This window comes from Daktulosphaira vitifoliae, unplaced genomic scaffold (assembly GCF_025091365.1).
Source record: "Daktulosphaira vitifoliae isolate Bord-2020 unplaced genomic scaffold, ASM2509136v1 Scaffold_3, whole genome shotgun sequence".
Classification (NCBI taxonomy): domain Eukaryota; kingdom Metazoa; phylum Arthropoda; class Insecta; order Hemiptera; family Phylloxeridae; genus Daktulosphaira; species Daktulosphaira vitifoliae.
The window spans coordinates 3,651,283-3,664,062 of record NW_026099574.1 but is presented as its reverse complement, the minus strand read 5'-3'; the positions used below and the strand labels follow the sequence as shown (position 1 = coordinate 3,664,062).

General features: G+C 22.9%; 3 protein-coding genes across 4 annotated transcripts in view; 1 reads left to right on the top strand and 2 right to left on the bottom strand.

Moving 5' to 3' along the window:
- Positions 1 to 244: 244 nt before the first annotated feature.
- On the bottom strand, positions 245 to 8,425 carry LOC126900888 (ceramide synthase 6). The gene is made up of 8 exons (XM_050676907.1): positions 8,411 to 8,425; positions 8,034 to 8,214; positions 7,746 to 7,979; positions 6,081 to 6,189; positions 5,708 to 5,929; positions 1,450 to 1,568; positions 1,198 to 1,345; positions 245 to 493 (listed from the first exon to the last, which is right to left on the bottom strand). The coding sequence occupies exons 2-8, from the start codon at positions 8,210 to 8,212 to the stop codon at positions 380 to 382; spliced, it is 1,125 nt and encodes a 374-aa protein (XP_050532864.1). The 5' UTR covers positions 8,213 to 8,214; positions 8,411 to 8,425; the 3' UTR covers positions 245 to 379.
- A 280-nt stretch (positions 8,426 to 8,705) lies between these two features.
- LOC126900890 (transmembrane protein 177-like) lies at positions 8,706 to 11,427 on the top strand. Its single transcript, XM_050676910.1, has 3 exons — positions 8,706 to 8,973; positions 9,572 to 9,800; positions 10,221 to 11,427. The coding sequence occupies exons 1-3, from the start codon at positions 8,840 to 8,842 to the stop codon at positions 10,770 to 10,772; spliced, it is 915 nt and encodes a 304-aa protein (XP_050532867.1). The 5' UTR covers positions 8,706 to 8,839; the 3' UTR covers positions 10,773 to 11,427.
- A 432-nt stretch (positions 11,428 to 11,859) lies between these two features.
- The window catches only part of LOC126900880 (golgin subfamily A member 4), a 19,422-nt gene continuing 18,501 nt past the window's right edge, over positions 11,860 to 12,780 (bottom strand). For both annotated transcript variants that reach the window (XM_050676890.1, XM_050676889.1), the window contains one exon: positions 11,860 to 12,457. In XM_050676890.1, coding sequence (XP_050532847.1) covers positions 12,434 to 12,457 — 24 coding nt within the window. In that variant the 3' untranslated portion in view covers positions 11,860 to 12,433. The remainder of the gene's footprint in view (positions 12,458 to 12,780) is intronic.

Sequence of the window (12,780 nt, the reverse complement as noted above, 5' to 3'; positions counted from 1 at the left end):
GAAAATGTTTCACTTATAAAAATTATGTTTATATAATTAATAATTAAATTCCAAAAGGAATTAATTTTATTTAATTGATGACTAGGGACAAAACTTACAAACTTGAATGCTTCCTAAAAATTTTAACAATATAGAATTTTAATTAAGTAGCTAGTTTTATAATATTTTAGTATAAGGTAATTTTATAAAAGCAAACTTGATTTATTGTCTTAAATATTAAGTAGGAAATAATGAAAACATCCAATATCTGGGAATACATATATTTACAAAATGTGATGGTACTATGATAGGTAATTTTTTACCTAATGTGTGCATATGTGATAAAAAATCATAATAAAAAGTGAACAAAAACAAAAATAGTAAAAGTTAAAGACATATTTTAAGTTGTGATGCCATTTGACAAAGTTCCATTAGGAGAGTCAACTTTACTATCATTGGAATCATCTTCTAATGTGACCTCATCACTAGACGAACTCCTGATATCACCATCAATCTAAGATAAAAATCAAAATAAATAAAATATTTAATGCACATAAAATGTTATTTACAAGTTCCTTTAAATCATTTAGGAGTTGCCTTATTTATAAAAGTAGTAAATACAGAAACTCAATCAATGGAAATATGAACTGAAATAAAAAATATTCTAATGTTTTCGGGCATAGATGAAAACAGAGTTAACATTTTTGGAACTAATGAAATATTTTCATATTTTTCCTTCACCCTAAAATGTTTATAAAACAGTACATGTAATTTTCTAATGAAACTTTTTTTTTCTATCTTCTGAAAAATAGTTAATAAGTGATAAGTAAATTAAACCAAAGATATATTGAAAACAAAATGAAAATCACAATTAATATTTTTTAATTAAAAACTTATAGAAAAAACTTATATTTAGGAAAAAAAAATCATTAAAAATTAATTATTCTTTAAAATTGTATAAAACAATTTTTAAATGGTTTTTAATTGAAAATATACACAATACACTCATTTTTATAGTTTATGCTTTACCATTGAAAGATCAAATAAATTAAATATACAATTACCTGTGTTTAGCATAAATAAATATTATTTACACTCATAATTATTAGGTAATACAAAATTAAATGAATAATAATAATCACACACTTTTACTTCTTATTAAAACTAAATTAATTTCTTAAATGTTGCAATAATTCACTAATCTATATGTAAACATACTTTTCCAGAGTTCCATGAAATATATGCTATTTTCAGTATTAGATGTGTCCAGTATAGATGAAGTACAAGCAAAAGGAATAGTAAACTATTGAATATATAATAAGCTGGGAACATTTGATTTACAATTCTTGGTGCATCAACAGATGTACTGAAAAATAATATTTTATAATCATATCCATGTAATATAAATGTGATTTAATTAATGTAGTATAGTTAAGGCTAAAAACAAAATAAAACAATGTATAAGCTAACTTGTATAGTATCCAAAAGGGAAACAGTCCAATTCTTGTTGTTAACCAAACAACAATGAAAATCACAGATGTGATATCACACAGTCTTTGATACTTAGCATACTTGGCCATTTTTGCAAGCTGAAAAAAAATTAAAAACAAATAATAAGACTATTTAAGTTCATTATTACACATTTTTTAATTTGAAATATATTTAGAAATATTCTTTGATAAAACATTAAAGCTATTGTAAAACCACCAAGCATAATAGTTAACACATAAAAATATTTTCAAAGAATGTTAAATCTAGTCATTTTAAATTAATTTTTTTGTAAAAACTATTTAAAATAAATGTTTTACTAAAAACATGAATAAAAAAGTAAATTTTAGGACAATTAATTAAAAAACATAAGTAGATCAAAAATATGTCTTTATAATTAAATTATTTAATGATCCACAAAAATCAGATTTAAAAAATAATTGAGTTATTTTGTTTATTCAAAAAGCTTTTCTATTGGCCTCCAAAACCAAATATTTTTTTTTTATGACGTATAATTTAACTATAATAATTTAGAAGAGCTTGTATTTCCTAGGTTTAAACAATTATTTTTATTATAATTTCATTTTTATTATTTTTTAGAAGAAATATAATATACCTAATAATTTTAAAATAACAATAATTTAAATTTTTTCTGATATTATTCATAGACTTTAGAGGTCAAATAATTTAACTACTCATGCAGATTTGCCACAAAGTGATTGAATCATAGTCAGATTTTTATCTACTTTTTGTTTATAATATCACAGATTTTGACTATAGAGGGTTTTAATAATTAAATACATGGAAATAATTAATTTTTTAGATAAATTAGCTCTTGATAAATAATAACTGACTTATTCCTACTATTTAAAACTCAAATAGTAATAAAAATTACATAATAATTATTTCCATTATTTAAATTACGAAAATGACAATTTGTCATGTAGTTCATAATTTTCGATTGAATTTTATTGGATAATAGATCATTTAGAGATTATGTAAAAATTTTGAACAATTCGAGTAGATATAAAAAACTCGAAACTGTGGTTTGGAGATTACTAATTATAGTAATATAATATAAATTCTGTCTACTATGGACAAACCTGAAAAACTTTTTGAATTATTCATTATATACATATTACATTATTAGTTAACACTATAAATGCATCCATTGAATAGACGTCGTAGTCATTACAGTTTTTCAGTGTACGTGAAATTCAAATCTACAATTAGATAATCACTAATAGTCAACACAAAGTTGTTTTTGTAGCTGTTTTCTTTACGAACGACATAATAATTCAATAATCAAAACACGAAATGATTAATAGTGAATTATTGATTAAACTTTTTATCTCGAATTCCATTTCTCCAAGTTCAATATACATAATGAATAAATATAAACGCCGAACAATTATAAAATAAAAATAACACGGAATTAATTTTTTATGGCTCTTAAATCAATTAAATATTTGTATAGTTAAGTAAAACATTATCTAATGTATCAGAACATATTACGTAATTTAACACACAATGCTGGTAGTTTTATTTATTAGTTTGTTAATAAAATACTTGCTTAGCTTCGCATCGAAGCTAAAAGATGTTCGTCAATTATGTATCTAAATCAAAAGTAATTTAAAAGATACATTTTGGTTTTTTAAAAAACTTCGTGACATTAAAATTTTTGTTGGAAAAAATTATGCGAATAACATGCCGTAACTTTATTTTACTAACAAAAATATTCGGTCAAGGTCGACATTTTGGTGAGCGAAAAATCAGTTAGGAAGTCGCCATTGCTCTCTCACGTGACGGAATAATTACCCGTCCCGAAGTATTCCAGGTTAAAAAAATCTGGAGAAGGCCACAATGACCATTAATGGATTGTATAAGCGAATAAAAAAAATTCGCATTCATTTTTTATAAAAAACAACAACAAAATTACTAGTAAAATTATAATATAAAATTTTACTGTGAAATTAATAAAACATGTTTTTAATAGTTGAGAAAATATAATAATTATATTGGTAATTCATCACTTTAACTATTATTATAGTAATAGGTGAACAACGTATATAAGTTTCGGAGGCAACAAAAATAAATCAAAAAATTCCTTACTTCGGTTGTGATACAAATATTATAATTTATCTTAATTTTTATTTTTATCATACAAATTAAACAAGGAAACTAAATTTCGTGTTTCTTTTTCTAACTAAAAAACCGGTATATAAAGATAAAAAAAAACAAAACTAATCAGAATATTGTATTATGACAAAATATTCATATTTTTAATTAAGCTCTATTTAAATTAAGTATCCAATATTTTTTTATCAATTTATAAAAAATACAAATAGTTTAAAATTAATTTCAGTCGTATTAAAACGATTTTGCATAGTTTTTTGTGCCGTTTTGGAGTTTATCCTCATATACCTGCAAAACTTGTTGCACTATTTCTAGAAACTGCTCTTTAAAAATAATAATTATAAATGGTAATTATCGAGCTATAGTATTATAAATTAAACGGCATAAAAAAAACGATTTTTTAGTTAGCAAATTAGTTTAAATTTATTATTTTTCTACATAAAAGTGCGATTAAGATGAAATTTCACTTTCACTTATAACATTTTTTCTATTTGGTGACTTATAATATGAGTCAAAATTTGTATTGTTTTCGGATTTTACATTACCATAGAAGATAAAAAAAGTCGCATAATTTATTGTCTCTATCTTTTAAAAAGTGACAGAATGAAAATTTAATTTGTTTATTTTGCCACGATAATTAAAAATTGAAAAACTTTGAATAACTATAATTTTTTATTTAACTATTAAAATTTATAAAATTAATTTTTTGTTTATTTTAATTGTTCAAATGTTTCAAAAAAAAATCGCTAGGGTAAAACTTTGCACGTCTACGATATACAGTGTTTCTAAACCCAATGTAATTCTATATGAAGTAGTAATCTACGAATACACTGATGAAGGACTTTTTTGAATTTAATATTATGGTTTTTCGTAGTTTACACCTTAGATTTCTCCGAAAACAAAAATTAGCCAGACAATAATATGTCCGGCAAAATTTTCAAACGAATTGAGGAGTTACTCGATTTTTTACGAAAACTGATATTTTTAATTACAAAAACACTAGATTTAAAAAAATATAGTTTTTTAAGCGAAATATTATATTTATATGAACTTTTACTGCATTACTTATGGTAAGGCCATTTTTTATTTAGAAAAATAAAATTGAATGACTCTTCAATTTATATAACAATTTTGAGGGAAATATTATGGTATGATACATTTTTGTTTCAATTGTCATTAGTAAACACCATTAGGCATTACTTCATATAGAATTACATTAAGTTCAGAAACACATAGTGTAAAATAATAGTTATATGTTAAAATTTTGTATGTTTATATTACAATTACATTAATAATTAAAAAATTTTTATCTAGTTTTTTATACTATTATAAAAACAGTTTAATGAAGATATACATGTAAATTCAGTAATAATTATTGTATAAACCAACATTTTCTAAAAAAAATAATTTAATATGCTTTCTTGTCCCTTGGAATGATTGACATTTTAAAAACGCCATAAATATTTGGTAAAACTCTATTGCGATAGTTTTATTAATTAAACTAAATAAAGTTGGCGGTATACTATTTTCATTTTTAAATTAACTCTTTTTTTATATATTTATTATAATAGCTATGAAACACACTATTAGCATTTATATTTTATATCTAGATTTATGTATATTTTTATTATTATTATAGTTAAAATTATACATAAATAAGTAGTCTCAATTCCATGTAAAACTATTTTTAACAAAATAATAACAGGAATTTGATTGAAGGTTGTCATTATGGAAAGTATTTTACTTAAATTAAAAATAACAATTCAGAGTTATGTTATCTATGATCTTTTTTCTAGTTTATTGAAAAATAACCTTCAGAACTTTGACATGAAGAATAAAAATATACAAAACAATATCAAAATTAATTTATAGCTTATTGATAAGTATAAAAACTAAAGCTCCTTGACATTAGTAAGTTAATTAAATTCCTATTTCAAATTTGAATTATCTTTTTTTTTTGACCTATACCTTTTTGAAAATCAATTTAAAATTTATTCAATTATCAGATATAACAAAATGTTATATCATTACATAACACACATATCAATATCATATAAATATATATATATATCAATTTTTCACTAGATTAAATTAACTATGTTACCTCTAAGAATATATCACCACAGTCATGTGTCAAAAGAACAAGAGTACCCATTCTATGAAAATTACAAATCCATGAAAATGACAGCAAGAATATTGTGCAAATATGATGCACAAACATTTGCCAAAAATCTTTACGTTTCACATCAAAAAATTGAGAAACAGCCAAAGACCAATAGAATGATAATGAAATCATATAATACCACCAAGTGTCATTTGTGACACCCTGTGAATAAAAATATAAAACAAATTTCAGTACTCATACAGTACACTATACAAATGATCAAAGTACTATTAGTAAATTTTATAGAAGTAATGCAATAAATAATTATAATAATGATTAAAAAATTTATTATTGTTAAACATTTTTACATTACCTGATGAGGAAATCCAATCCAACAGTAATCTATGTTCCATAACCATGGTTTATTCCATAAAAATAATAAACCATAATGAAAAGAAAATGTGTAGTAGAAACATCTCCAACTAAAACATGAATAATATACAATCAATTTTTTTATTTATTATCGTAATTTCAAATATTGAACTATCATATATTTTTTTGAAAGCTTGCAATCTTGGTATGACATTTAAAATAATATAACAAAATTTATAATTAAAAAAAATATACATAAAATAAATAATTATTCATTTATTTGTTGGAAGTATGGGCAGGTAAAAAGTTACATTACAAGAAACATTTAAGTACATAGTTAAATTTTCATATAACTTGCAACTTCATATAACATAAAATTATAGGATATAATAAAAAACTAAGTCACAAAAATATATAATGAATAACATATAAACATAAAAATATATGAAAAGATATAGTAAGTTAGTCAGAAGAGTGAGCTGGTTTTTGTAATGGCAATTTTTATCATTTTTACAAGTGACTCATTAGCAACATATTTTGTGTTACAAACAGAAATTAAAAAGGATAGTTATAGTGAGTGGCCAAGGTAGGGATTATAAGGTGAATCTGGAAAGGAGATTTTTGGTATCAATTTTATCTGAGAAAAAAAAGGTTAAATTCACTTGTGCTGTCTTATCATCCAATGAAGATAATTGCAGATAATAAAGTATAGGAAATCAATTGTGTGGCTGATACTCAATTATATATATAGCAAAGTACAAATATTAATGTTGTATACGGTCTAAGAGATAGCTATGCATGAGGTTCTCATAATACAGATTCGTATTTGAGCACAGAGCATACTAAGGAAATAATTTAATCAAGGTGACCAATTTAAAATTAGTATAAACATGTTTGACATAAGAATTTTTAATGCCCGAACTAGAAGATTCTATATAAGGAAAATATGTTAATTTTGTGTCATACAACATGGATAAATCTTTGATTATGTTTTTTAATTTTAAAAACTGATGTTCATTAATATTATAATCTAAGACTAAAAAAAAACGAGATGTAAAATGACATAAAACTACATGTTTTTATATTAAGTGACAAACTCAGTATTATATATAACTCAATATTATAGCAATAAAACTATGCTACTTTTAAGGAAAAAAAATTGACCAGAATAAATAATTAATTTATCATTTACATTCATTTGTGTTTAATAAAATATATTATTAATAATCTATTATTTATAATTTATCTTTTACCCATTATTATTCAAACTATTTTTTAAAAAATTACATCTATCTGTTATTAATTATCAGGCTTCACAGGATCAATGACTGTAACTTTAATAATATTGAATTTAGTATGAATTCAGTTAAGCTTAACAGCCAAATTGTCTATGGTTATAATGAGCTCTTAAAAATGTTATGAATTTGAACTATTAATAATATTAATATTATCTTTATAACAAATCCTCACATAAAAAGGAATTTTTGACAAAAAGTATCAAATGGTAAAAATACTCTAATAATTTTCCAATAAAATTCTTATAAATAACTACTGGCAAATCCTGACTTTAAACTTTTTTTTTATTAATTATTTAATAACATAACTATTATTATAATATAACTCACTAATTTCAAAAAATATATATATATAAATTATTTTACAATACCTGCTTTCACAAAATTTAATTAATGTGGATGGTTTTCCTTGTGATCTTCTAAGTCTTAACCACCGCTCTACTTGTCTTTCGGTCCAGTCTAACCTCTTAGATAGACCTACAATTTCTTTATGACTCCATTTACTACTTTTAACAAATGTCTCCTCTAAAAATTCATTTATTGGTGCTTTTTTTGGTTTTGTACTCTTAATGCCCAAGGATATACCAAATGGAGCGAAACAATTTCTACAAAAATTATAAAATTAATTATTCGATAATTTAAGTCTGTAGAGTATTTACTTTTCTAGAAAATATCTAGTTAAAATAATAATAACTGCCATTGGAAATGCATAAAATAAATGCCTGTAATTAGTATATTGCACTCGATCATTGGGCTCCAAATCTGACCATTCCGTATTAGGGGGTAGCCATATATGTGGAGTCCAGAATGCATCAAGAAGTTGTCGAAGTATCCACATTACTATAAATTTATATAATAATTATAAAACATTATCTGTTAACAACACTCTATGGGACCATAGAAGTATCAACTGTTAAATAGGATTATGCATACAGATTTCACTAACTACCGAACAATAGAATTAAAACGTTTACGTGAACTTATTTTTTTTTTAATACGAAGTATCATTAAAAAGATAAAATTATGAATAACCAACACAGCGTGGTAATTTCACTACTAGCTCACTGACATCAGTATGGGCGGTTAAATTACAAGTACCATTCCACTCCGTCATCCACAATTCCATAACATAACAACATACTGGTGTAATCAAAAATTGTAATGATAATCTACTTGGTGTAAGGGTGGGGTTGATTCTGGTAATAGTAGTGGATGAGCCGGTCTTAGTTGCCGGCCGGCTGTTATCGTTGTCTTTATTGGACAGTAATAAATATTACGTAATACCGTCAAAAAACGAACAAAATATCTTGTTACAAATTAACTAGTAATGTACTATATGCTAAACATAACGTAATTTGATAGTATTGTGTTATCATCAAGTTTTGAAAATTGTCCTTTAAGAATAGTATAACTTATTGAAAAAAAATTAACTAATTAATTAAATATTAGTATTGAAATTTTAATCATGAAATTAAAATTTGTTACTGCCAATTTTTTAAACAATAGTCTATGTGCTGTTGTAATAGGGACAGGAATTTTTGAATATTCAGCTAATACATTTTTTAATACTTACATAAAAAATTACAAAGAAGCATACAAGTATGTAATTCATTAGAGCCATTTATTCTTTAAATATTTTATTTAAAATAATAAATAAATTTTCCTTAATTAGAAGACTTTATAGTATTGAATGTTTAAAATATAATGTTCAAAATTAATAATATCATATAAAATGAATAAATTATAACACTTTTATATCTTATTCCATTTTTATACTACAAATTTTTCATTATTTATTTGAAGTCTGGTTTATATTTTGTTATTTATTATTTACTAATATGGATTAGAAACTAATTAATTTTATAAAAAGTTAAATTCATAAAGACTACTAATGAGATTATATAAATATAATGCAGATTTTATGAATAAAAAATGTTTATCCTATTAACGTTATTAATAAATGGTTAAATTTTCAATTGATTATTGTAAAATCATATGAATACCTGTGATACTCTTACCTAATTTTTATATTTGATATTCTGATATAATATGGTTTATAATTCAACTTTGATTGTTACAATCATATACTGAAGAAAATTGCAAGCTTCAATTTTCTTGAAAAAGATAGAAGCTGATTAACAACATATATCATTTGTACAAATAATAATAAAAATTATATAGCATATGTACTTTCTAGGAATGGTAAACCAATAGAATTGAGCAAAAATCTTCAAAAAAGATATGATGATGTTGTTAAAGACCTAAAATTTACAGAATTTCAGAAAGCATTTTCTGTACCATTTGTAGTTGAAGGTTTAAAACCAATTAATATAGGTTGCTTGAATACACGTAGTGGCTGTTACATTGGCTTACCAATTAATTTTGACTATAAATCAGTTGAAGATGTAGAAAACTCATATTTTGAAGTAAGTAGAAACTAAAAGTCTAAGATAGGTAACCTACCTACCTCAGTTGGTAATAAGACATATCAGTGCATAAGTACTGTGGTTCAATTCCATGCTGGGCTATGTTTTATTTCATTATTCATCAATTCAAGATATTATTTCATTATACTAGAACAATTATCAAACCAATTTACAAGAAAACAGTTTTGTTTGATCTTTTTAAATTTTAAGTTTGATTTTTGAACCAAACTAAACACCTTGAGTTCAGTTTGATTGGGTTTGAAAAATGAATAGTTCGAATATTACTAAAAACCTACATAAGTCAACACAATTGAATCAAATCTCGTATCTAATCAATGTATTCTCAACTGAGATATGTAGGTATTATAGAATAAACTTGTAAGTAATGTAGATTATTGTTATAAACCTTTATATTTTCAGGAGTATATTCAACTATTTAACTCTAACTATGAGTATAAAAAGCAATATATGGAAACATTAATACTCAGTGATTCTGCAAAAAAGTTTGCTATTGCTAAAGAAATAGTTCTTACAGATAACTTTCAACTATTTATCAAGTCTATTATTTCTTCATTAACTTTAATTCCTGTGTATGCATTGGGAGAATACATAATGAAGCTAATATCAGGAAATCCTATAAAATTTAGAGGACTTGTATTGTTTATTTTATGCAATATTGGAATAATATTGTGTTTTTTTTTGCGAAATTGTGTTAAAAACTTTTTTTTACATGACGCAGATTCAATTGTTTGCAAAATAAATTCAGAATATATTAAAGGTGGATTAGAATATTATGAAAAAGAAATACAAAGAAATAAAATTTTAAGAAATATATTACCATTTGGTCATGAAATTTACTCAGAAAAAGGGGATGAAAAAAAATTTTTTTCTGAATTGCCTCTTTCATTTAGAATAAAAACCCTGGAACATTATTTAAAAAAAAAAAATGAAGACAATTTAGAAATTTTATAATAGTTATATTACAAAAAATTTAATAAAATAAATAGCTATATTAAATAATATCTAATATATATAGTAAAAAATAATTATCTATTTATAGTTTTACTGTGTATTTTATCAAATAATAACCTGACCAAAAATTTAGTATAATTATTGAATACTCATTTCAATTGTGGATAAGATGAGAGGAAATAGACTTAAATGGTTTGGTCATTTTATGAGAAGAGAGGAATTGGAAATCGGTAAGAACAGTTAATGAATATTAAGCGATATTAAGTAATGAATATTAAGCAAGAAAAGGTAGAAGAAAACCAAAAAAGAGTTTGAGGGATGTTATTGAATGCAATATAAAGATGGCTGATGTGAGAGATTGCATCAAGTGGAAGTTTAGGATAATGGTGGCCAACCCCAAGCAGTTGCGATTAAGGGGAGGAATAAGAAGAAGATTGAATACTCATTTTTAATAACTCTCTATTAATTAACATAGTGCTTTTGTTAGATATAAAGTTGAGAGAAGGGCAATGCTGACATAGATAAAAGCAAAATATAGATTTTTATACTAAAAAAAAATAAAAAAAGACCCACTCTTGTATATCTATTGATAGATCTAGTTAGAAAAATAAAAATTTATTCACTTAAAGCACTAAGATAATTTTTTATAATTCACTTCAAGATGAAATAAAATCTTTTAACTTGAAACATTATTTTATTATGTAAAAATGGTATGTTTCTTTTGTTTGTTTTAGGTGTTGATTTCGTATAACTAAGAGATAAATAAAACCAGAAAAGATAAAACAATAAAATTATACTACAGATTTTTTTTAAATATTTAAATTATTTAGATTGGTAAAATACATACATAATGGGTGATTGATTAACTATGCAAAATCTTTAAAAATATAAAAATTATTAAAATTATTCTTTTTTAGAAGTTAATAGTATCTAAAAAATTATTATTTAAAAAAATGGCATTCTTACAATTTTAAAGTAACATTAACTTAATTTTTTTTTAATGGAAATATGTATAAAGTCTTAAAAAAATTATAGACTAATCAGACAATAGAGTTCAAATCATGAATATTTAATTACTTACACAAAATTGTTTGTACTTAAAATTTTTTTTATTAATTTTATAAATATTATAATAGCATAACAATGGAATTTTTTTTTATAAAATATACTTAATTTAAATTACATTAAAACAGCATTAATTAACTTAAAAAAATTCAATAAAACAAAATAATACAACCAACGTTATATAATTACCTACCTAAATTGGTATTCAATAAGTGTAAATAAATACATTATATTTTATCATGTTTATATTTTTATACACTTAACTAAAAATTATTTTAAATAGAATCATAATAATAATAGAAAAAAAGATAATGCAAGGTTATAAATCTAAATACATAAAATGTTAAACTGTATTTTTAGTTTATTTATAATAAATAATTAGTTTTAAGATTAGCTAAATGATGGTAACATATTTTGTGATGTCAACACTTTATATTTATGTATCTGTCACATAAATTACAATTTAAGAAATAAGTTAGGAATTATCGAGTAATGTAATGTTGGAGGGAATAAAAAAGAATTACTTTTGTTGATTTCAAATAGATAGTGGTACATTTACAAATCTTCATGTAATCCAAAAATAATTAACAGTGGTATCAGGATAAACCAAGAGTTTTCAACTGAAAATTTATAATAAAAAAAACATGTATGAATTTCATAAAAATAAAGAAATAACAGAGAATATTATACAACTATTTTTATAAAAAAAAGTTTTTTTCATCTTTTACTTAGTCATTTGCATATAGAAGAAAATTTGTCAGAACTTTTTTTTACTATTAGTATAGCATGCTTTTATTTAATATAAAATTAGAGATTATAGAATTTTTAAATATTTTCAAAAGTTATATTTATATAATAATTTTCAAAAAAACTATATGTAAAGTTATAAATACTTTTAAAGATGGAGGTAATTAGAAGTCTTTTTTTTTTTTTTTTTTTTTTT